We start from the raw sequence: 26,767 nt of genomic DNA on the forward strand, positions 1-26,767 counted from the left end.
TCGCAACCCCCAAAAACATAATGATTAGCTCCACAGTACTAGCTCACACAATCTCCACAGTATGAAAGCGCCCCACAGCCTCCAAAAGTATGATCCATAACATAACATTTGGGATCACATTTATCCTGCGCTCTTTGCTGAGAACTTACATCAGGGTTTCCATCTAAATTGCCGAGTGACAAGATTCAGATGAACTCCCTGAGGGATCTTTTCACTATAATGAGACAGCAGAGTTACTCTGGACTCAGTTTGGTCTCTTTTCAGCAGTGCACAAAACTGTGGCTGAAGGCACGTTTATGAACACTTAAAAAGACGGACACTGTCGGATCATAGGCTAAACAGCATAAACAGTGCCTCCATTTGCCTCATTATAGGGAATCTTCCTCTTGGGGTTCTGTCTAAATTGCGTATTTCAGAGATTTACATGAAAACCCAAGTGTAAGCGCTCAGGGCAGAGCGCAGGATAAATGTGAGATGAGCCTTACTGCAACCTTTGAGAGGCAGAAAGAACAAATCAACAACAGGTGAAGAATTTGTCTGCACAGGCTGAATGGTAGAAGACGGCGTCAAAGGCTCCCTTACTCACCATTATTATTCACTTGTATCTGCATGCAGAAACCAGTGAAATTGGTACGGAGGTTGGGAGGGCGGCCGCGACGTGCAACCGTAGTTAACCCAGGTCAGTTCTATTTCACTGCATGTGAAGGAATCTTCCCCATTAACCTCTAGATTGTAAGCCAGTGAGGGCAGGGTCCTCTCCATCCCTGTATCAGTTTGTACTTGTGAACTTGTTCATTTTAATTTATATACATATTTAATATGTATCCCCTTCTCATGTACAGCACCATAGATACAGGGTGGGACATTTACATGGATACACCTAAATAAAATGGGAATGGCTGGTGATATCAACTTCCTGTTTTTGGCACATTAGTATATGGGAGGAGGGAAACTTTTCAAGATGGGTGGTGACCATGGCAGCCATTTTGAAGTCGGCCATTTTGGATCCAACTTTATTTTTTCCAACGGGAAGAGGGTCACATCAAACTTATTGAGAATTTTACAAGAAAAACAATGGTGTGCTTGGTTTTAATGTAACTTTATTCTTACATTAGTTATTTACAAGATTAATGACCACTTATAAAATGTGTTCAAAGTACTGCCCATTGTGTTGGATTGTCAATGTTCTTCTCCCACTCTTGACACACTGATAGCAACACCGCAGAAGAAATACTAGCACAGGCTTCCAGTATCTGGTTCAGATGCTGCACATCTCCTATCTTCACAGCATAGGCAATTGCTTTCAGATGACCCCAAAGATGAGACTTCAAAATGTCCGTCATGGTCACTTACCACCCATCTTGAAAAGTTTCCCCCCTCCCATATAGTAATGTGTCACACACAGGAAGTGGATGTCACCAACCATTCCCATTTTATTTAGGTGAATCCATATAAATGGCCCACCCTGTACAATAGTACTCTAAAAAATACTAAACTTCCCTTGGCTCACCATTTCAGCAGGGTCTATGCATCACCTACAGACCTGGGACCTCCCACAGGACACGTGCAAGCTCATTTATTTGAGCAATCAAAGTTCTTTTTCTGCGCCATTCTCCAGTCACAAAGTCGCGCTCTTCACATGCCCGGAGCAGCCATTGCTTTTGTGGTCATAAACCATTTGACAATATAGTATCATTATGTACAGACATCTGAAGACACCAGGCCTTTTGTAGCGACAATAAAACAATGTGCTCTGAATACAAATCAGAGACTGCTCGGCTACAGAAGGACTATCAGCAGGAGGGAGCAATTATTACATATTGTGTGTTGTCAAGGGCTCAGATGTAGTAACGGATACAGTTGATTTGGGCCTTTATATTGGAGCAAAAGAATCACTATTGGGGAGATTTATGAAAAAATTAAGATATCTGTCCTCCAAACATAAATCATCAATACAGAATGCAACAAATCATATGCCCTCTCCATTTCACACGAAGACCCAACCTTCTGGAAATTCTGTAGTGTCATGAACAGTCCACTGTTCACATATACTACCAAATTCACAAATTTTTCAAAAGGGAAGCCGCAAATAGGGGAAAGCCAGACAGGTCGCCGGCCAGGCAGGTAGTAGCCAGGTGTCAGATCCGATGCCTGACTCTTTGTAATAAGGAAGGCTGTGTGTAGTTTACCATTACATAGCTAGGGCACAATGAATGTGATGATGTTCTCTGAAGGACATGTGTCAATGTCACAGAGGAACTAAAAGACAATATAGAAGGGAAAAGACAAATCCTACCTCTTTCCCCTATAAGTGGAATCTTCTTTACCATGGCCGTTAGCAGTTGCTTGAAATTCTGGAGATGCTCCGTCCTGAAAAAAAAGTATTAAACATGGATTTGAAGAGCAAAACTTTATAAAATGTTTAATCAAATGTGAGTACTGTAAACCAATAATAAAAAAAGCTTTACAAAATAAAAAAAAAAATGGGGCCAGATGGCACAGAATTAATGGGTCCTTGCAGTCAGGTCATGAGCGTGTAAAGCAGGAGTGGCAGAAAACCCGGGCAGTGGTGGAAGAGCATAACTATTAAGAAAAATATATTTGAGAAGTTTACATTTTGTTTTTTACGGCCCCTGTGAGTACGACCAATGGTCATGGGTACATGGATTTTTTTTTTTTTTAAGTATGTTCAACCTATGGCGGTAAACCGAAGACAACATGGACACTCAGATTTTGCATCATGCGAAGTGCAAACATGAACACAATCAAATGAAAAATATGATAGCAGGAGGGCGCATCACGATAATTACTTTACGGAGCTGGATTCCGATTCCATGTTGTCTTCTAATTTCACTGACGTAGCAGTAGTGTGATACGATAACGTGTTACTGGAGTCTGGATCTGATTTTACTGGAAAACAAGAAACTGCAGTTTAGTAACGAGACTAAAAAGTATTTTAACTTCATTTATAAGGTAGCATAGGGAATTAAAGAGAGCAAACAAATAAATCCCACAGTTATTAAAGTGGTTTGTCCAAGTTATACAAAAAAAAAAATGCAGACTGGCAGCAATACTACTCAAAACGTTAAAACAATATACCCTCTGTTACAGCACTGCATCCTTACCGATTCCTTTAGGACTACTGTTTATTTTGACTGGCCTTCGCGCTATCTTGCCGTATACCACCAAGGTTAGTTGCGGTACATGGGCAGGGCGCAGTAGAAGGGCATTGATGGAACAGTGGGAGAGTATATATGGTTTCATCATTTTAGCAACTTTGTGTGTAACTTGGACAGCCACTTTAAGATACGCGATACACAACATGATAAAGGGTAAAAAGATTCACACTACGGGGTTATATTGGTGTTCAAAGGCACAGTCAGCAGCTACGTCAGATTTCAGGGAAGAATCAAGCAACAAGCATCAATATTCTTCTGATCAAAACAATACACAAAAAAAATCCCAATATACATTTGTCCAGCACCACAGGGCTCCGATATGTGACAGATTCGCCACTTGCGCCATAGTTTTAGTCATAACAAAAATCACAACATAAATAAAGCCGGATCCAAGATCAGACCAAAGGGTCACCAGACTTTCACCACAAATCAAGTCTTGACAAATAGACATGACAGTGGGGGAAGTGAAGGCGTTAGTTTCCCATGTATTATTATAATATAGTTTTATGACCTGGCTGTGGAAAGTTGATACTAAGATCTAGTCCTGGGTTTACAGGCCTATTAACAGCAGCTGAGTTAGCTCAGCAGTGTGGAGGGTGTGGAGACTGGAGAAAGACAGAGCTGCTGCTTAGTTTGCTCAGCAAAGAGAAATGTGCTGAAGCCAAACAGAGATGTTTGTTTGGTGAACGCCTTTAATCTAAGTGAGCTGCTGCTGGGAATACCGAGATTTGTGAGGCTGCTACATTTACGTTATTTCATTCTGCCTGAAGAAAAGGACTGTTTATGTTATCCACTGATAATGAAGGAAGGTTGTTCTCGCTTTGGAGCTGTGAATGTCATGACTGACAATAAACTAGATGCTGTTTTAATATAAAAGACTCCATGCCACATGTATCCAAGAGGCTACCCTAGAGCGTGAACCCCCTACAACACATACACACACATTTTATATACACACAGTATACAGCTCAAGGTATACGGAGCAGTGATCAGAGCATGCACTAGATAAAATACCTGTAAGTAGAGAAGTGTTGGGGACTGGGCTAAGCGCAGCTCTCGATGTGAGGACAGGGACCGATAATGTACCAGATCTACTGCTCCCCACTATCTTCACTTGGCTGGCGGCGTTTGGCGCTGCAGTGGGTTGCTGTACATGGGTTTTACTGGATGACGTTGCAGATGACACAGCGCTGCTTGACCCTTCGGTAATCTAAAGAAAACAAGTTGACAAAATCAAGAAGCAAGGAAATAGACAAAGTTTATAAATAAGACATGCCAATGAACACCCCCCGCAGATATCTGTAGTTGTTTAAGCTGTGCAAATTAGTTCTTCCTCATTAAAGGTTTCTGGAAACATGGATTTTTGTGAGTACTCACCGTAAAATCCTTTTCTCCGAGACGCTCATTGGGGGACACAGACACTGTGGGTGTATGCTACTGCCGTCTGGAGGCTGACACTAGGTATACAAAAAACAAGTTAGCTCCTCCGCCGCCGCATACACCCTCGCCCCGATAGCGGGCGGAAACCAGTTTAGTGCAAAAGCAGTAGGAGAACATAACAATAAATTAGCCTTAACGTGGAAAATCATATGTCTGAAGAAGGACCACCCTACATTAAAAAAGGAATTTATAGTAATTAAATAAACAAGAGCCAGCTGGCCAATAGGGTGGGTGCTGTGTCCCCCAATGAGCGTCTCAGAGAAAAGGATTTTACGGTGAGTACTCACAAAAATCCATGTTTCTCCTTCGTCTCATTGGGGGACACAGAGACTGTGGGACGTCCTAAAGCAGTCCCTGGGTGGGAGGACAACTCACCGATCCAAGCCGCATGCCCTCCTGTCTAAAGGTGTGCCACTGCTGCTTGGAGAATTTTTCTACCCAGGCTCGCATCCGACGAGGCCCGAGTATGCACATTGTAATGCTTACAAAAAGTGTGCAGGCTGGACCAGGTTGCTGCTTTGCTTACCTGCTCTGCCGAAGCCTGGTGCCGAAGCGCCCAAGAGGCGCCCACTGCCCGAGTAGAGTGCGCCCCTATCCCTGTTGGAATTGGTGCGCCTCTAATACGGTAAGCCTCCTGAATAGTTTTTTTTTAATCAGATAAATTTTTATTTATGATAACAATTACATCATATACATGACATCAAGCAATTGTTCACATATAAACATGTTTTTATAAACAAAAACAAAACTCCTCCCTCCCTTTTCCCCCCCTATCCCCCCTCCGAGATCCCTTCAGTGCCTTCCCCGTTCCTCGTCCAGTACTCTTTCCAACATCCATATATAGTTATGTAATGTGAATATCTTCCATATCCCAATACGTCCCTCCCACCCCTCTAACTCCATTCTACCCATGGCTGCCATATCTTGTGAAACACCTCAAGTTTATTTCTCTTAGTGTAAATACTTTTTTCTAATGAAATTATAGGCTCCGCCTGCGCAAGAAAGTCCCGTCTAGTCGGAGGCTCCTCTCTGATCCAAAACCGGGCAATCAATTTCCTTGCTATGAACAACAGTCTAGCAATCGCCAGTTTGACCATAGCCGCCGCTGCCAATTCTTCCACAAAGCCTAAAATACAGATCAAAGGGTCTCTGGGGATTACACATTTATATATCCATTCGATCCGATTCAGTACAACTGTCCAGTATGTAGACAATCTAGGGCAACACCACAACATGTGCATCATATCTGCCCGTTCCTGCGAACACCGTGGACAATCGGAATCAGACCTCAAACCCATCTTGAACAATCTATCAGGAGTTCTGTAAGCTCTATGAATTACGTACAGCTGAGACATCCTCCCAGGTTCGCTCATAGAAATCTTAGGCACATATTCTAAAATAGATTCCCATCTATCATCACTTATTTCTCCCAATTCAGCCTCCCATTTCACTCTAGCCTTGATGGGATGACTGACTAGAAATGTAAATAATAAATCTCTATACACTTCTGAGATTGCCCCCTTCGTCTCACTGTTCCCCAAAATGGAGGCCAGCGTGACATCAATCTGGACCTCAACAGGCCTCCTCCGACATTGCGACCGATACGCATGCTGAATTCTTTTATAATGATACATATATGAGTGTGGAAGCTGGAACTCTGATTGTAGCTCCATGAATGATTTAAGTCTCCCCTGACCCACAAGCTGACCCATCCGTCTGATTCCTGCCTCTCTCCAAAGCCCAAATCCCTCCATTCGCTGGAATTCTTGTAAATTTATGTTATCCCACACTGGAGAGTATTTAGTAAGGCCCGTGACACCCCTAATCTGTTTAACTTTCTCCCATACCTTATGAATAAGGAGAACCGTAGGAAACCTAGAGCCAAATTTTAAAAACTGCCCCCCTTCCAGGCTCTCTCCCAAAGGCCATTTCCCAAACAGCTTTCTCAAACTACTGGGCGATTGTTCCTGTCCCGTCTCCTCCCCCCATCCTCCCATATGTTGACATTGTGCTGCTAAAAAATATACCCAGGGATTAGGAAGCGCCACCCCCCCGTCCTCTTTCGGCCTCTGCAACGTTTCTTGTTTAAACCGTGGGCTTCCCCCCCCATATTAGGTCGCCGAACAGCGATTTAATTTTACAGAACCTACTCTGTGGGATCCAAATTGGAGAATTATGCAGTACATACAGCAGCTGCGGCATCACAATCATTTTTAAAAGATTTACCCTTCCAATCACCGATAGATGTAATTTATTCCACGCCGAAATCTTGGAACAAACTTTTTGTAGCAGAGGGCTTAAATTAAGTTCTTCAAAACTACTCAAAGGGAGGGCGATCTGTATCCCCAGATATTTAAATCTCGAAACTACTCTCAATTTCGGTGATATTCCAACCTCCCCAATCTCTCCATCTACTGTATCAATAGGCATGATGCACGATTTATCCCAGTTAATTTTGAGTCCAGAAAATTCTCCGAATTCCTCAATTAATGCCATCGCATTATCCAAGTTCTCCCCCGAGTCCCCCAGGTATAGCAGAATATCATCAGCGTACAGAGACAACTTCTCCTCCTTCCTTCCATAAACAAATCCCTTTATCTCCTGTGTATCCCTTATTTTAATAGCTAGGGGTTCCACGGCGAGGGCAAACAGCAACGGAGATAATGGGCATCCCTGTCTCGTACCCCTATGTAGTGAGAAACTATCAGATAATTTATTGTTTACTCTGATTTTTGCCGTCGGAGAGGAATACAGCAACCCCACCCAAGACATAAACCTAGGCCCGAACCCAAAGCCCAACAGGACCGACCACAAGTACTTCCATTCTACACAGTCAAAAGCCTTATGGGCATCCAAAGACACTACCACTCTTTTTCCAGCATTATCGGCCAGAATTTGCATATTTAAATATAATCTTCTTAGATTGATTGCTGTAGATTTATTGGGCATAAAACCCGATTGATCTGGGTGAATTATTTTAGCCACCACACGGGTCAACCTGTTGGCCAAGGCCTTTGCCAATATCTTAATATCTGTCGTAAGAAGTGAAATCGGTCTGTAGGACTCCGGATCCAAAGGGTCTCTATCGGCTTTAGGAATGACCACAACAATGGCCTCTCTCATAGAAGTAGGCAGCTGTCCCCTCTCCAAATACTCATCAAATACCTTCACCAATTTAGTTATTACTTCTTCATTTAGTATTTTATAGACCTCCGTTGGAATACCATCTGCCCCCGGGGCCTTATTACCCGCCATGTCCGCCAATGCCACCCTCAACTCCTCTGCCGTAAGCGGCCTATCCATCCACTCTCTATCTTCATCCCCCAATCTAGGAAGCACAATCGTCCCCAAATAACTGTCCATCTCCTCTTGACCTTTATGTGTCTGTGAGGAGTATAACTCACTGTAAAACTGTTTAAATACTTCCAAAATTTGATCCCCCTGTGAAACCACGGTACCTTCCTTATTTTTAATTGCATACACATGGGAAGATTCCCGTTGTGCCGACGCCACCACTGAGAGCAGGTGCCCCACTTTTTCACCCTCCGCGTAGAATGCCTCATTCTGAAACGCCCGCCGTCTCTCCGCCTTACGGATATGAAGTTTATTAACTTCCTATTGGGCCACTTTCATGTGGGTCTGCGTATCTGTATTACACTGCGCACCCAATGCCTCCTCCGCTGCCCTTAGTTCCTCCATCATTGCTTTGTCTTGATTTTGAGACTTAGTCTTATATCGAGATACTTCTCTGAATAAAATCCCTCTCAAAAAGGCCTTCATAGTATCCCAGACTATATGGCCCTCAGCACTGCCTTCATTTATCCTAAAAAATTCTCCCAATTCTTCTCCCACCTTTCCCATATCCAGCAACCGTAACCAAAAGGGGTGAATTTTCCATCCCATTCCTGTCAACCTCCCTTGCCCTCCCAATTGTAGAGACACCTCCAGTGGACAATCATCCGATAGGACCCTGGGCAGATATTCCACTTCCTGTACCAAGTCATCCATTCCCTCATTTCCTAAAGCCACATCAATACGAGATAAAGATCCGTATGTCACCAAATAACATGAATAAGTATATTTCTCCATATTCCGAACTCTCCACAAATCTATCCAACCAATCTCCCTCATGTAGTTTCCAAAAGGTGTCACCTTCCCCCCCTTCCCACCCCCCGTATGTTTACCTTTATCCCAATGATCATTTGCAATATTATTTACATCACCGATTACAAGCAGCGGGACTCCCATCCATTTCCCAGATAAGTCCAGAATTTCCTGTATCTTTTTTCTAGAGAATGGTGGAGGGATATACAAGGACACAATACATAATAATCTATTCAAAATTCTGCATACAATAAACACGTATTGCCCGTCCCTATCTATTATAGCCTCCACTTCTTCGTATGGAGTAGAATTGTGGATTAACACCGACACTCCCCTTGCATAGGCCGAATACGTCGAGTGATAAGCCTTCCTCACCCATCTTTTTTGTAGCATTGCGACTTTATCCTCTACCAGGTGTGTCTCTTGGAGGCAAATCACTGAGGGCCTCAGCTTCAGCAGATATTGTAAAATTGCAACCCGTTTTGAAGCGTTAGCGAGACCCCTAACGTTCCAGCTTAGAATCTTAATTCTATCCCCCATAATATGTTGCAATCCCAAACATTAGACACGTTATAGGTAGAATCTCGATCCTCCCCCCCACCTCCCCACCTCTACCCCCTTTCTCAACTTCCCAACTGGAATAAACTCCCCTCCCTCCTCCCCCTCCCAAAAAATTAGTTGTCTCCCACAGCCTTTAAGCTGATAAGAATTCTCTCTCCCTCTCTATTTGAGAACCAGTAGGGCGTTTTAACAGCCTAACGATACAAGCTCTGTATTCCAACTACCCTCCCGTCCACATTAATCCAACTGCAATAAGCGTTGCGCCGCCGAACACAACCTTCTTAAACCAACATGGCATTGCTTCATCTCAAAGATGACCATTAACTTAGTAATTTCAAACTAAATCACAGTTAGTCACTGTTTCAACATCACTCAGAGTATGCTTCAACGGGTCCGTCCTGCTCTGATATTTTGTATATTAGAGTCAAGCCAGAGTGTCGCCTCCTCTGGGTTCTGAAAAAAGTGCACCCGGTCCAAAGCTGCGACTCTCAGTTTAGCTGGGTAGATCATCGAGTAGCGCACATCTATGTCTCGTAGTCTTCTTTTAACTTCTCCAAACGTCATCCGGGGTCTGGTGGGCACCTGATGCGCTCTTTCAACAGAAAACATTTTGGTAAGGCTGTCCCCTCCCACAGTATTCTTCAACCATGACTCAATGTACTCAGTGGGATTATTGCCCTCTGCTTTTTCTGGCACCCCCACAATCCTCAAGTTACTCCTGCGGGAGCGGTTCTCCAAATCATCAGTTTTAAATTCCAGCTCAGCTATACGTTGATACGTTGCATATACTTCTTTTCCCTTTTCAACAGTTCATTAACCTGGTCCTCCGCACTTCCCACACGTTCTTCCACCACCTCCACTCTCTGTTCAACTTTGCGCACTGCAGCGTTAATCGCAGCCATCTCCCCCTTTAAATCATCCACACGACCATTCAGAGCTGCAAGGGCAGATTTGTTGTACATTACCACAGAGAATATGTCCTTGAGCGTCGGCTCTGCTACATCCAGTGTGTCCGGCTGCTCAAGCTGGCCAGTACATGCAGCCACCTCAGGGGATCTCCATTCCTCCCCACCACTCTGTGGCTGGCCCCCTCCTTCCTGCTGTGTCCCAGGGACATGTTCTGGGTCAGGTCTCTCCCCTTCAGCCTCTGACCGCTCATTAGCAGCCTCCTCTGACCTTGCAAAGCGTTCCAGCCGAGCGATCACCTCCATCTTCCTCTGATATGCCGCGCTCGCCCTTGCCGCCTCCTCTGCAGCCTCGGCGCCATCTTGGGCCTGAGCATTTCCAGACGCTGCCAGCTCCTTCTGTCTCCTGCGCGTCATCCTGCTGCGGGGCTCTTCTCCACCCGACCGCACTCTACTCCCTGCTACTCCCCAGGTTTCTGCACACTCCGTGGGGGAATTTCAGCGTTCGGCGGCGCTGCAAATAACCATAATCAGGGAGATTGTGGCAGGAGAGCTCCTCTGCACACCCTCTCACATCGTGCGCTAGGCCACGCCCCCCAAGCCTCCTGAATAGTTAGGCGAATCCATCTGGCTATGGTCGATCGTGAGGCTGCGAGCCCCTTCCTGCGCCCTTCGGGAATCACAAACGAGTCCGTCTGGCGAAAAGGTGTTGCCCTTGACACGTACCTTCTGAGAGCTCTTACCAGATCTAAAGAGTGGAGCGCCCTTTCCACTCTGTGTACTGGCGCTTGACAAAACGAAGGCAGAACAATGTCCTCATTAATATGGAAAGAGGACACGACCTTCGGCAGAAAAGGCGGCGGTGGTCTAAGGACTACTTTATCCTTAAAAAAAAAAAAAAAGTCAGAAAAGGAGCGCTGCAAGATAATGCTCCTAACTCCGAGACCCGCCTAATGGAAGTTATGGCTACCAAGAATACAACCTTCCTGGAGAGATATGACAATGAAATTTCCTGTAACGGTTCAAACGGAGCTTCCTGCAGGACACTCAGGACCAGGTTAAGGTCCCAGGCGTCTATGGGTGCTCTATAGGGGGGAACTAAATGACAGACCCCTTGAATGAACGTCTTGACCTGCATATTGGTAGCGATCTTTCGCTGAAAAAGGACAGACAAGGCCGATATCTGCCTCCTAAGGGAACTCGGCGCCAACCCTGCGTCTAGTCCGGACTGCAGAAAAGCCAGGATGTTGGGGACCGAAAAGGATAATGGCGCCACCCCGTGTTCTCGACACCAATGAAAGAAAACTTTCCAAGTGTTATGATAAATTCTCGCCGAGGCCGGCTTCCGGGCGCTAACCATTGTAGCAACCACTTCACGCCCAAACCCCGACTGGGTCAGAATTCAAGATTCAATGGCCATGCCGTCAAAGCCAGGGCCCCTAAGTTCGGGTGGCAGATCGGCCCGTGAGACAGTAAGTCTGGTCGTTCCGGTAGACGCCAAGGCACGTCTGCGAGGAGCTGCACTAGATCCGCGTACCATACTCGACGGGGCCAGTCTGAGGCCAGCAGAATTGCCGGGACCCCCTCTGTCTTGATCCTTCTGATGACCCTCGGGAGAAGTGGCAGTGGGGGAAACAGGTATGGGAGGCGAAACTGGTTCCACGGTAGGACCAACGCATGCACTGCGATTGCTCGCGGGTCCTGAGACCGAGCGACAAACGTGCCCACCTTGGCGTTCTCCCTGGACGCCATCAGATCAACGTCTGGAGTCCCCCACCGTTGGCAAATCTGCTGGAAGACCTCGGGGTGAAGGGACCATTCCCCGGCCGCGACGCCTTGCCGGCTTAGGAAATCTGCTGCCCAATTTTCCACGCCTGGTATGTGAACTGCTGAGATTACCGAGTGGTGCCTCTCGGCCCAACGGAGTACATGCTCTATCTCGCGCATGGTTGCCCTGCTGCGCGTACCACCCTGGTGATTCACGTACGCCACTGCCGTGGCGTTGTCTGACTGAACCCGGACTGGGCGTCCTGCTAGCAAGTGCTGAAAATGCTGCAGTGCCAACCGCACCGCTCGAATCTCCAACAGGTTGATGGGGAGACGAGCCTCCTGAGGCGACCATTGCCCCTGGGCCATGTGATGGCGGAAGATTGCCACCCAACCGAAAAGACTCGCATTGGTCGTGATCACCAACCATTGATCTGAGGGAAAGGGCTTCCCCTGACGAAGAGAGGAGTCGCGCGTCCACCATTGAAGTGCCCGTCGAACCTGAGAGGACAACCTGCACTGATGATCGAGGGAGAACGGACTCCTGTCCCAAGCTGCTAAGAGAGCATGCTGCAGGGGACGGAGATGAAATTGAGCAAACGGAATTGCTTCCATCGCCGCCACCATCCTTCCTAGAACCCTCATCCCGAACCGGATAGTGTGAGGGCCCGGTTGTTGAAGGCTTCGAACTCCCTGCCGGAGCGCCCGAGCCTTGTCCTGAGGGAGAATTACCAACCCTCGGGAAGTGTCGAAAATCATCCCTAGGAAGAAGATCCTCTGAGCTGGGGTAAGGGATGACTTCTTTCCGTTGACCAACCATTCTAGGCGAGATAGGGTATCCAGTGTGATGCTGACATTCTCCTCGCATGCCCGAAAGGACGGCCCCTTTACTAAGAGGTCGTCTAAGTACGGCAAAACCACTATGCCCCGAGAATGTAGAATGGCCATGACGACAGCCATCACCTTTGTGAATATCCTGGGGGCCATGGCCAACCCGAAAGGTAGGGCCACAAATTGGAAATGCCGACCATCGATTGCAAACCGAAGGAACCTTTGATGCGGGGGAAAAAAAAAAAAAAAAAAATCGGGATGTGCAGGTAGGCATCCTGGACATCGATCGAGGCCAAATATTCTCCGTGCTCCATGGACGATATGACCGACAAGGCTCTCCTAATGGCGATTGCATTTGCTGCCGCTAGTGCCGCACCATTAGCCGCATCCAAAGATGCATTAATTAAATACTCACCCGCCATCGCGATCTGACTTGCTACCTCAGCCACTTCCGTCGGCAATTCTCTATCCTGTAGGACCTTATTCAAAGAATCTGACCATGACATCATGGCTTTGGCTACCCACGTTGCCGCAAAAGAAGGAAAGCGCACTGATCCCGATGCCTCATACACCGAGCGAGCTAAACCTTCTATGAGTCGATCCGTGGGGTCCTTAATGGAAGAACCACTAGGTACTGACAACAAGGATCTTGAGGCCAGGCGTGACACTGGGGGATCCACTACCAGAGATTCCGCCCATTTCTTACAGAGCTCTGATGCGAACGGATATCTCGTTTCTAGCATTTTTTGTCCTGAAAAACGTTTATCTGGACGTTCCCTGTGCCGCTGCACTATGTCCTCGAACTCAGGATGAGTGCTAAACACTCTATGTGGTCTCCTGGCCTTCTTAAAGGATACCTTATGACCTGCGGTTAGGGAGACATCATCCTCAATACCCAGAGTCTGATTGACCGCTTCAATAAGACTGTCTACCGTCTCCCGATACCCCGGGGTATCCAGGTCCAAGGATTCCTCCCAGTCATCACCTGAACTCTGCTCGCTCCCAGAAAATGGTGATGTGAGCGAGACACCGCACTCGCGGATGCTGAGGCACCAGAGGGGCCTGGAGACGCAGTATGGGCTCTTTTCCTATGTGTCTGCCTAGAGAGAGTGCGGCCCCTGCAGGCCGGAGGCTCTTGTGAGGTGGATGACCCCTCCCAAACAGGCGAGCCGTCGTCTCTACCCCTATCCGGGGCCTGAAGGGTCTCAATCGCCTTCGTGAGCGAAACCATGGACCGAGAGAGTGATAACGCCCATTCTGGGGGATCCAGACCCCTGGGCTCTGTCGCAGGGGAGGGCTCCTGGGCGCGTTCGGAGTCGCAGGCTTCACATAACTTAACAGTCTGCGCTCGTGGGAACATAACCCCACAGGAAACGCATGCGGCATAAAGGAACGTGTGCGTTTTTCCTTTTCCAGACATACTGCTGGCGTAGGCCGGAAAAAAAATTAAAAAAAATCCTTTTAAGGTTCGAGGGGAGAGGAGGAGGGTAATTCTGTAGCGCCCTAGTGTGGCGGCTCCGGGACGGGGTCGCACTTACCCACTCCTGCGTCTCTCTCCCTGTGGTCCTGCAATCCGCCTGCTGCCTCTCTCCTGGGTAAGCTGCGAATCTTCTCCTGATCGTGGCCTACCCTGCTTTGCAGCCGGGGCCTCAATTTTATCCGGCGCCCGCCCTGGTCATGGGGGGCGGCGCCGGATATGACGTCGCGCCCAGGGTGGAACTTCCGCCCGCGGCCCAGGCCGAAGCCGCGGGCTAAATTGGAGATGGTCCGCCCGCTTGGTCTGCTGGCGGACTGCTACCCCGGCCATCCGACTCCCCATGCCTGCCCTGGTCATGGGGGGCGGCGCCAGATATGATGTCGCGCCTGGGCGGAACTTCCGCCCGCGGCCCAGGCCGAAGCCGCGGGCTAAATTAGAGACGGTCCGCCCGCTTGCGCTACCCCGCCATGCCCTCCGTCTGCTGGCGGTTCCCCGGCCCACTTAGTCTCCCGGACCGCACCGGTACCAGGAGGGAGGGAAGTGACGGCGCGAGGAAGGTTAGAGGAGCGGAGGGAGGGAGGAATAGTGGAAGGAAGGGGGGATTTACTCGGGCTATTGTAAATCTGTCCCCCCCCCTGTCGGATGGCCGCCTGACTCCAGCAGCGGCCTCTCCACGCGGGGGTAAGCCTGACCACTATCCTCCGAAAAACGCTGCCCAGGGCCCTCTCCAGCTCATACCTGAAGTATTTCCGCTTAGGACGGTGCAGGCACCCTAGCTCCGACCGCCTTGCAGGGGCGAGGAGAGGGACCGTCCGCCGCCATGCAGCACCGCTGTCATGCGTTGGTGGAGCAGTGGGGGCCGCACAGACTAGTCTTGTGCCTCTGTGCAAGCCCATGGTTTCAATACCTAGGGGTGGACAGGGCTAAGTCTGGCATAATGTCCCACGTCGCGGGAAAGGAAACATGGAGGGACACTCGCACGTGGTCGCCCGTTGCTGGTTTGGGCAAATCGGATCCTTTCAATAGGATGCGTTGCCCCTCATCTTCATAAAATAAAAAACAAAGAAAAAATAGATGTCTGGGGAAAAGTCCCAGAGATGTCCCTCGGTGAGGGAAAGGATACGCGGAGGCGATACTCAACGCGTCCTCGCCTGTTGGTTTGGGGAGATCGGACCCTTTCTATAGGATCCGTCGCCCCTGTCTCATCTTCATGGTAAACTAGAGAAAAAATAGCCTGGAGAAATCCAGACTGCATGTGCCTCCATAAGACACTAAGCAAAAAAACTGGTTTCCGCCCGCTATCAGGGCGAGGGTGTATGCGGCGGAGGAGGAGCTAACTTGTTTTTTGTATACCTAGTGACAGCCTCCAGACGGCAGTCGCATACACCCACAGTCTCTGTGTCCCCCAATGAGACGAAGGAGAATTCAAGGATTTTACGTCATCCCTAGCTGTATACCAGTTTGAAGGCTACAATGTAGCTAAAAAAATAAATAAATAAAAAAAATATCAACAATTCTGATCTTTGCATTGAATCTTTGCTCTGTTCCCCCTCCTGGGAAGATATTTAAAAAAAAAAACCTGACAATTCAACATCATCATTTCCATTGCCTATACAGTGTGCCCCTACAACAACATTCTTCTTGGAAATTAATGACTATATTAAAAACTGGATGTTACCATTTCCCTTGGCAAAAGGCTGTGTCTACAATCGGATATTGTTAAACCATTGCTGACTGTCGTGCATTGTGTAGGGGCACACTCTATATGCAATGGGGAAGGATAACGTACAGTTGTCAATTTATTAATAGATTTATAAGAGTAACAACAGAGGAATACAAAGTTCTAAAGATCTAAAGAAACAAATCTAAAGATCTAAAGACACAACTGCCGATAGCTTTCTGCTCGGGGTTTGGACTGACAATTGGGGATCTAAGTGGAAGAGATTTCTACAACCCTGCGCAGACGTACAGAGTACCCAGCTGGTGGCTGTCTCATCCAGTTATTTTACTGTTCCCTTATAAGATTTGGTTGAAAGAAAATCTCATTTACCCTGGACTTTTCCATTTTCTTTCTCTGCACATTGCCGGCTGCAGAAGGAGTTAATTGGGAATCCTTTAGGGAGCTCAGTCTGATGAGGAGACTGTAATCATTTTATCTGCCTTTTACCTCCTTTCTTCTAATTAATGACCACATCAAAGTACAGCTCAAGTCTGATGTGGTCTGTGGTCATAATTCAACTAAACCACATTTGCAAAAATTATGTTTAGCCCTCCCAAAAAACAATTATCTAAAAAGGAGAAAAAAAAAATCCCTGAAGGTATCCATATCTTTTAATGAATAATTATTTACTTCTGCCCTTCACGCCAGAATACATTTGACAAGGAATGTATCATCTAAAAACAACCTACTGCACCATCTGAGTTTTCATGTTAAAGGGATGTTGGAAGATTTAATCTTCTGGAGCGTGCAGCTCCCTATTTGCCGGGATCGGTGCGCTCCTGAAGATTGACAGTACGGAACAGTGTCATAGTTGAGCACTGGCCCGAAAAGTGCACTCTCCGATGCCGCAGCAGAATCAGAGGAGTGCAGGGACACTAAAGCTGGCTGCATCATTCACTCCCGCCAGTGCTTGACGAGATCCATAGAAAAGAGACTAAGCAACGTGCCTGCTCAGACACACTGCTAGAATGCAGAGGTGGTCGATAACCTAGGCTACGAGCATTAATAAAATGTAAAAAAAAAAATGTGTTTCTCAGCTTTGCTTTCTGCCTGGAATTCAGTTATTTTGCACTGAGTAATTGTAATGAAGGAGAAATCATTTCTTAGAGACGAGCAGCCACAGATGTGCCATATCTGTACATAGAGGACGGCAGCGGCTAGTTCCAGCCCTCGCGTGGCTCTAGCCTACCTGTAGTGTGGGTCCATTTGCAGACACGGATGGCAATGATGTGCCACTTGCAGTTATAACACCTCCTGCTACCCTCAACAGTGTAGTGCCCGGCTTCTGTGTCTGAGACGTCACTGGCAATGACTTTAAGACATTTTCAGATATTTTTACCAATCCAGGTGCGTTACTGTTTGTCTGAAACGGGATTGAAAAAGATAAGAAGACAACAAACAAGTAGCCACATATCACGGCTCTCCTTATGTCTTAAAAAGGAAAAAATGCCAGCTTACCCAGTTGGTTCAAACCATAAGCTGCTATACTGTATAGGCTCTCAGCAACGGATAAATGACAGGAGCTCTTGCCAACAATAGATGCGAAAAGGAGATGAATCCAGCGAGCCAGGTTTGAAGTACGTAAAAAAATCTTTTTCTTTATTTCAAACGTAGATTAAAAATATTTATCCATAGCAGCATATTATGAATATAGGCAGAGATGGGAAAAATTACTGCTGTAAAGCGCACGGCAAGACGCGTTTCGACTAAACCTTTATCATTGCCGTGCGCTTTACAGCAGTAATTTTTCCCATCTCTGCCCCGTCACACACGGAGATCGCTAGCGAGATCGCTGATTTTGTGACGCATCAGCGATCTCGCTGTGTGTGGCATGCATCAGCGACCGGCCCCCCCGCCGGGTATCGCTGATCGTGCAGGAATGTCCTGGGCCATTTTTTGATCGTTGGCCTCCCGCTGGCCAGCGCGCATCGCTGCGTGTGGCAGCGGGAGACCAATGATCAGCGAGCTCCCAGAGCTGTAAGCAGACGCTGGGATGTGGTATCCAAGGTACTATGACATTTTATGGTATTGTGTTATGTCCAACTTGTTTGGTTTTCCTTTTATTGTGTAATTAAATAAAAACTTTTTAAGTCTTTATCAATTTGGACTTTATTTTGGTTTATTCATATCTAATTAAGAAGGTTTCTATTGTCTTTTATGAATATTCATATATGCTATCTGTGTATATAGTGAGTGATTCTCACTGATTGTTGGCTTACTCAATTATAAAAGTTCAATGCCAAGAATGAGATTTGGAGATAATTATGTCTGACGTTTGATTTGGACGCCTCCAACATTTTTAAAGATGTTTGAAACTATTTAAAGGGCAAATTGTATAAGTGTTAAAGGGCAAGTTTCCAGATTTTTGCATTTCTTTTTAGAGCATTTTTAGAAAATAATCATATTCTCCAGCGGCTGTTAGCTAGTTAAATGCAGCTGTCAATCTCTGACAGCAGCATTTAAACCCATGCTTACCAGAAGCCTGTCAAACTCCGCCCAAAAAAAATAAAAAAAAGTTCAAATCACCATCTTTTGCCCCATTCGAAATAAAACCCCCAAAAATACACGTGTATTTGGAAATACCCGATCAACCTATAAAAAGAATCAAATTGATAATCGGCGTAACAAAAAAAAAAAAAACCCTCACCCAGCCCCAGATCCTGTACACAAACTTTGGAATTTTGTTTCACCATTTAAATAAAAAGAACCTAGACATGTTTGGTGTCTGTGAACTTGTAATGACCTGGAGAATCATATTGGGAGGTCAGCTTGAGTATTTAGTGAATATGGTAAATAAAAACAATTGTGGAATTGCACTTTTTTGCAAATTCACAGCACTTTGAATTTTTTTCCCATTCTCCAGTACATTATATGGTAAAATCAATGGTGTCGTTCAAAAGAACAACTCGTCCCACAAAAAACAAGACCTCACACGGCCATATTGACAGAAAAATTTAAAAAAAAAAGTCATGGCTCTGGGCAGAAGGGGAACAAAAAATGGAAACACAAAAAAGAAAAATCCAAAAGGACATGAAGTAGTTAAAATAGAAAATAATATATCATCTTTAAAGAACCAGACCATACATAGGTAGAACGAGGCTAGAAGCTAAATAAAGGCACTTCTTACCTGTGTAATAATGGTGCCTTTCTGTCCGGAGGTTATTTTTAGAGCTTGCTGTCCCTGTGCAGAGGCTCCGGCACTTCCTTGAGCAGCCACATTGGAGGCAGCTTGCTTTCCGGATGCCTGTGCAGATGGCTGACCAACTAAAAATGTTCCCTACCAAACACACATTATAAAATATCCAACAATTATTGATGCTAAAACATATATTACATTTTTCACTTTGCATCTAACATTTATTCCTCTAAAATACAAGGGTGTCACACATCAAACATAATAGCAGTGTTTTTAAATGTAATTTTTGAGTTACCAAAAACTGGTACAAGACAAAAGAATGTATACTCCCCGGTTCTATCTCCCACCAGTGTTTGTGTACTTTCCTGCAGCAATAAAGTGCTCTCATGTGAGAGCTGAAGCCTACCACTTTCCCCAACAGCGTATGGCACAAGACCACTGAGGCCAGTGACTGGCTGCAGCGGTCACGGGTGTACAGTACTTTATCTCAGCAGCTAAGTAAACAAACACTGGCAGGAAGCACCACAGAAGTGCTGGAGTGGCAGGGGTATAAGGGTCTGTTCCCACGGTCAGTAAATGCTGCATATTGGACGCTCCATACATCCGCAGCGTCAAACCTGCAGCGTCCAGATGTTCCAGCATAGTGGATGGGATTTCATGAAATCCCATCTCCACTATGCATCCTGAGACGCCTCCAGCTTCCCTGTGGAGACGGACATCTTTCCAGACCACAGCATGTCAATTTATGTAGCTCCGTCTCCGCTGCACAAATTACCCATTCATTATCATTAGATGCGGTAAAACCGCATTATCTTCCTAGTCACATGCGTACTCAGTGCGGGAACGCAGCTTACTACGCATGTGTGCTAATTTAAATAAAGATGTACCTTGTTTCAGCTGGAAGTTCGCATACATTGCAGTTCTCGTGATGAGCTAAGCTGATCGCGAGAACTGCCTTGCACATGACCACCATGGACGGGGATATCTCCGGTCACTAGCCAAGATCTCTCAGTCAGCTGACGGCGAAAACTGCGTGCACGTGACCGCCGCATCTTTGGATGCGCCAATTGTGGGCTGCTGTGGGTTGCTATTTTTAGGTTGGTGAGGGCCAAAATCCCTGGACCTTACCAGCCTGATAATATCAGGTCACAGCTGTATGCTTTTTCCTTGGCTGGTTAACAAAAATAGGGGGACCTCACACTATTTTTTTGGAGGGGATCCAACTATTTTTGCTAACCATCCAAAGTAAACAGACTCCTGTGGCCTAGTATTATGAGGCTGGTAAGGTTCATAGAAATTTGTTCCTTACCAGCCTGAAATACCAGTCCCAGTAGTCTGCTTTACTCTGGCTGGTTAACAAATATAGGGGGACCCATCACCATTTATTTTTAAATTATTTAAAAAAAGAGGGGACCTCTCTGTGCTTTCTTCCACTTCCTGTGTCATGTACATCTGCCTGTGTCACAAGATTTACCATTATTTAAATTAGTACACATGTAGTAAGCTGCGTTCCCGCACTTAATACGCATGTGACTAGGAAGATAATGTGGTTTCACAGCAGCTAATGAAAGTCTATGGGTAATTTACGCAGCGGAGACTGAGCGTTTCTACTACATAAATTGACATGCTGTGGTCTGGAAAGATGCCTGCATGTCCGTCTCTACGGGTGAGTCGCGGGCATCAGTGCACACATAGTGGGCATGACATTTCTAGAAATCCCATCCACTATGCTGCAGCAGCTGGACGCTGCAGGTTGGAGATTGCGGATGTACTCAGCATCCAACCCACAGCGTTTACTGACCATGGGAACATACCCCAATATATCTGTGAACAGGAAATCACTTGTTTTTTCCTTCTCAGAAGCCAACTTTCAATTCGCTTATTTCAAGTGACATAAGAAATGCATGCAATGAAAAAATGCATCAAAAACGCATGCGGAAAAAAAAGCATCAAAAACACAGGTGACCTGCCAGTGACCTCAGATGCAGATTTGGTGCAGATTTCATCTTTGTCAAATCCTAAGCAAATACTGAGCCGTTCCTGATCGTGTGCACATACCCTAACTGGTCAATACAAATTCTTTCATTAATACCATTTCCCAAATTATGTATTATCTTGAAAAATCCCTTTAACAAATCCAACGTTTTTCAGTTCACCGTCCTTTCAAACATCTGCCACACACATTAGAGAAACTGATGATTTGGCGATTAATGTGTAAACAGGTGTCCTGACTCTGCCCGGCAAGTGAAGGGGAAAGGAACAATTGGGCATGTAAAGGTCTTATCAAGTCTCAATGGGATAAAGCACTGCCTGCGGATAGAGAACACACGTGTGTGTATAGTGTGTGAGGATGGGACCTTGTTTGCAGTAGTAGCTGTTGACCACAGTGTCTTTAGCACCCCGGTAGACAACCTGAGGCCAAGTCTGTCTTCACTGAATACAAATTGTACAGTCAGTTGAGAATTTTGAAAATTAATGATCAGTCTTGGAGGATTAAAAAAAAAAAAAAAAATATTCTCTAATCAGATAACTTTTTTCATGTGTACTATAGCTTTATGGCATAAAAATGTAAACAATATATTTTAAGGTGTGTTCACACTGAGTCTTTGGAGCAAGAACTCGCGCTCCAAACAAAACTCATGGATTCTGCAGAGTTTCTGTTCCCAAACTCCTGAAAACACCTCACTGTCACCATACCCTTAGACCTGACACAGTGGCAATGCCGGCCAGTTGATGTGCAGGAAGCAGCAGCACCAGCTAATAAAACTTAATAGAGCACTGTTATTGCTCGTTGCACAGCGGGGGTCATTGTGCGGGGGAACACACTGCTGAGAAGACTTCTTTCTAAGAATGGTCAGTCTTACACCTACCTGAGGAGTTTGTTTTAGGATGTAGGACGTGTATGTGAGGTGCTGTGGTAATCCAGAAGTAGCATTTCCTGTGCCCGAGCCGCCACTTGTAGATGCCCCCGACTGGAGATCTGGAAAACAGGTTATGAAATTGAAGACACTGGGCCAAGACCTACATAGGAGAATCCTGCAGAGAAGACTCTGCTTCTTAGAATACTAGGTAGTCATGCAAGAACCCCCATTACTAACCAGTGTCATCATGAAAACATGATTATGGTCTAATCAACGATGACATTAGATAATGACTAAATAGAAAAAGACGCCCAGGACCTTAGATCGTATCTGCTGACATCCTCCATAACCTACAATTTGCATATACAGTGTGGAAATAGGGATTTTTGTATACTCACTGTAAAATCCTTTTCTCTGAGCCAATCATTGGGGGACACCAAAAGGCTGACACTAAGTAATACAAAGAAAGTTAGCTCCTCCTCTGCAGTATACACCCTCATGCTGGCTCCCAGAGAACCAGTAGAACATGTGAAATTACAGAATAAGCACAAAGCCATTAACAGGGAGGGTGCTGTCCCCCCCCCCCAATGATTGGCTTGGAGAAAAGGATTTTACGGCGTGTACACAAAAATCCCTATTTCTCCTTCGCCTTATTGGGGGACACAGACCATGGGACGTCCCAAAGCAGTCCCTGGGTGGGGACAACACAACAGATCAGGCCCTGCATAACCGCTGCCTAAAAGTGCGCTACCGTGGCCGGTCGAATCCGCCTGCCCAGACTCGCACCAGCGGAACTGAATATTATAGTGCTTCAAGAATGTGTGTGGACTGGATGAAACTGCAGCCTTGCAGGCCTGCTCTGCCGACGCCTGGAGCCGAAAGGCCCAAGAAGCCTCTATTGACCGAATGGAGTGTGCCCTGATCCCCGCTGGGATAGGCTGACCCCTGAAGTGGAAGGACTTCTGGATGGTGGAACGAATCCACCTGGCTATTGTGGCAGAAGAAGCGGCTAAACCCTTTCTGTGACAATCAGGAATAAAACGTCCGACCTTCGGAAGGACACCGTCCTCGAGACGTACCTTCTCAGAGCTTTCACTTTGTCCAGAGTGTGGAGAACCCATTCCACTTTGGAGTCGAACAGGATGAGGAAAGGATGATGTCCTCTTAACGATGGGAGTAAGAGAACACCTCGGCAAAGAGGACGGGGACGGCCTGAGGACAACCTTGCCTTGATGAAAATAAGGAAAGACGTCTGAAAGTGCAGAGCAGCTAACTCCGAAAACTCGCCTGATTGACAAGACCGCAGAGAACAAGGCGACCTTCCAAGACAGTAAAGTCAGCTACATCATGAAGCAGATTAAAAGGAGTCTCCTGTAAGACCCCCAGAACCAAATTAAGGTCCCAAGGATCTAACGGTATGTGATATGGAAATACCACGTGAAACTCCCTGCATGAAAGTAATTACTTGCAGTTTTGTTGCAATGCTACGCTGGAATAAGACCGATAAGGCCAAAAAACTGGACTTTCAGAGAGCTGGGTGGCTGGCCTGAGTCCAGATCATTTTGAAGGAAGTCTAAAATGGGCAAGGCGACCATGATTCCTGCCCCAATTGAAAAAGATTATCCAGGTCTGATAATAGATGCGTACTGAAGCAGACTTAGAAGCACTAGTCACTGACAACTTGTTGTGAGAATCCCGCCTGGGTCAGAACCCAGGATTCAACGGCTAAGTTGAGAAACATGGGACCCCTGGGTTCTGGTGGAAAATCGGTCTTGAAGAGCAGAGCTAGACGATCCGACAATCGCCATAGAACGTCGGCGACGAGTTGTACTAGCTCCGCAAACCACGCCTGGTCAGCCCAGATCGATCAGGATCACTGGGAATCTTTCCGCTTCCTAAAGACTCTCGGAAGTAGCAGAAGATGAAAAAGAACATACAAGAAAAGGAACTGGTACCACGGAACCAGAACCAGAGCATGCACTGCGATGGCTTTTGGATCTCAAGAACAAGCTAGGACCTCGAGTACTTTGGCATTCAGTCTGGACGCCATCAGATCTACAACCGGAGGTCCCCAGTGAAGGCAGATCTGTTGGAAGACTTCCGGATAAAGGTCACACTCACCTTAGACGAAACCTTGACGATGGAGGAAGTCTGCTGCCCAGCTTTCTACACCCAGGATGAGCACTGCGGAAATCATCCACTCTGCCCATCGAAGAATGAGCGCTACCTCACACATGGCCATGGCGTTGTCCAATTGAATTCGGATGCAGGAAAACGTGCAAGGCTCTGTCTCTTGGGATTTGAACTCATGACCTCACAGGCACTTTACCCCACAAAGCCGATGCTGGAAAAATGACTCCATCTTGGAGCAGTAAATTTATGGCTCGGGAAAAAAACCCGAAAACTCAGGTCTCTGACCCATTCGTAGAGGACGACGGAGAGCTATACCCGACGAAACAGGAGTAGGTGGCCGCCTACCTTGGCAGTGTCGACCAGATAACATGAGCGAATAATTTCTAGAACCTAGATCCTTTAGATCTAGACTGGGTAGAACCTGCCACTGCTGGCTGGCCTATAGGGGACCTGGAATCCTTTGTCCCTGATACAGTGGAAGAAATGGGCTAGCCCGAAATGATCCGGAAACGAGTTTAATGCTGGCACCAAAAGGGGCGCTTGAGCCTTTGCTGGGGAAGAAACTTATTCTTCCCTGTCATAGCATCGGAAATAAGCTGAACCAGCTTTTCTCCAGATAAATGGCCACTCTGATAATAGAGGAACGTTAGAGATCTTTTTTAGACGCAGAGTCCGCTTAACTTTCTCTAAGCCATATTGCTCTTCTGGTTCTGATGGCATTTGCCACAGACAGTGAAGCAGAGCTAGCCGCATCTAAAGAGGCATATACCAAATATCTCCAGCCCATGAAATTTAAAGGGAAAACCTGTCACCCCCCTCAGGGCGTTTTTAAGTAAAAGAGCCACCTTCAGCTGCACTAAGGCTGCATTTTGTGAAGGTGGCTCTTCTGTTTCTGACCCCTAGTAACGCCGAAATATTGACTTTTATAAATTGGTCCTCATACTTGTAATGCGTCCCATAGGTATGGTGTGTCCCCCTGCATCAGGTGCCTCCCAGCCGTCCATCATGCCCCTGTTGTGTCTGGGCACCGCCTCGAGGCCGTCCATCATGCCCCTTGTCTTACGTCTGGGCGCCGCCTCAAAGCCATCTATCATGCCCCTGTGCATCGCTGCCTCCTCCTGTGTAGTATGCCTGCGCTGTGACAACTTCAGCTGCAGCTTCCCCCATCCCCCTCCTCCTTTTTCTTTTTCCTCCCTCAGCAGGAGCTGAGCTTCACACAAGCTGGTCACTGGCAGGTCAGCTCATCAGCTTAGGTGTGTCTCTGTAAAACCGCCTTTTATTTCAATAAATTTGCAGTATTGTATATATTATAAAGTCCTCTATTGGCTTAATATTTCACTATCCTATCTCTATTTTTCTTTCTATCCATCTATCATCTATCTATTTTTCTATCATCTATCTAATTCCTTCTCTCTCATTCCTTCTATCTACTGGGGTTGGACAAAATAAAGGAAACACCTGGAAACATCAACAAAAGTTAGTTTAATATGGTGTAGGTCCACCTTTTGCGGTGATTACAGCCTCAATTCTCCGAGGTATGGATTCATACAAGGTGTGATTTGTTTCCAAAGGAATTTTAGCCCATTCTTCAGTCAAAATACGCACCAGTTCTTTGAGCGACGATGGCGGCGGAAATCGACGTCTAACTTGAATCTCTAAAATTGACCATAAATGCTCAATAATGTTGAGGTCTGGGGATTGTGGGGGCCAGATGAGATGCTCAACTTCATTACAATGTTCCTCGTGCCATGCTTTAACGATTCTAGCTGTATGAATTGGTGCATTATCATCCTGAAAGATGGCGTTCCCCTCCGGGAACAGTGCTTGAACCATAGGATGCACTTGGTCGCCCAAAATGCCTAAATAATCGCGGCTGTTAATTCTTCCATGAAGGGATATCATTATCCCGTCGGATCTCCATGAAATAGAACCCCAGATCATCACAGAACCTCCGCCATGTTTTACGGTTGGGAGAAGGCAGTCTGGATGGAATGCTTCTTTCGGCTGTCTCCAAACGTACACTCGGCCGGAGGTCGGAAATAGGGTAAACCATGATTCGTCTGAGAATATTACGTTTTCACTGCTCGAGGGACCAATTCTGGAGGTTTCTACACCACTCTAAATGCTTGGAAACATTTGTCATTGAGAGCAGCGTTTTTCTAATTGCAGCTCTTCCGTGGAATCCAGATTTGTGCAGCTCCCGACAAACAGTTTTCGTGGAAACTGGGTTCTGTAGGTGTTCATTAAGCTCAGCAGTGATTTTCGGAGCCGTGGTCTTGCGATCCTCTCACAATTCGCTTTAGAGTCCGACGGTCTCTCTCAGTCAACTTCGACTTTCAGCCGGACCTGTGCTTTGCTGTGAACGTTTTTCCTTCTCTTTCAAACGCAGTCATTACTTTGGAGACAGTACCTCTTGACACGCCAAGCATTCGGGCACTTTCTGTTACACTAGCGCCTGCCATACGAGCACCAACAATTTGGCCTCTTTGAAAATCCGAGAGGTCTGCCATTGGTATGAGGTTCTTATCAATGTTCTTACAATTCTGCAAAACAAACAGTTAATTTACATACACATATCACATAACACAAATAATCAACTACAAAACATTACCATATGTCACAGATGGCATGTTTATAACATGTTCGAAGATTA

General features: G+C 46.3%; 1 protein-coding gene across 3 annotated transcripts in view; it reads right to left on the reverse strand.

The window, feature by feature from the left end:
• YEATS2 (YEATS domain containing 2) overlaps window positions 1-26,767 on the reverse strand; it is a 112,221-nt gene that overhangs the window by 14,517 nt on the left and 70,937 nt on the right. For all 3 annotated transcript variants that reach the window (XM_073581258.1, XM_073581257.1, XM_073581256.1), the window contains 6 exons: window positions 21,991-22,100; window positions 19,112-19,261; window positions 17,174-17,347; window positions 4,194-4,389; window positions 2,811-2,910; window positions 2,297-2,370 (listed from right to left, as the gene is read on the reverse strand). In XM_073581258.1, coding sequence (XP_073437359.1) covers window positions 2,297-2,370; window positions 2,811-2,910; window positions 4,194-4,389; window positions 17,174-17,347; window positions 19,112-19,261; window positions 21,991-22,100 — 804 coding nt within the window. The remainder of the gene's footprint in view (window positions 1-2,296; window positions 2,371-2,810; window positions 2,911-4,193; window positions 4,390-17,173; window positions 17,348-19,111; window positions 19,262-21,990; window positions 22,101-26,767) is intronic.

This window comes from Dendrobates tinctorius, unplaced genomic scaffold (assembly GCF_039654945.1).
Source record: "Dendrobates tinctorius isolate UK_male_01 unplaced genomic scaffold, ASM3965494v1 ptg000069l, whole genome shotgun sequence".
Lineage (NCBI taxonomy): Eukaryota > Metazoa > Chordata > Amphibia > Anura > Dendrobatidae > Dendrobates > Dendrobates tinctorius.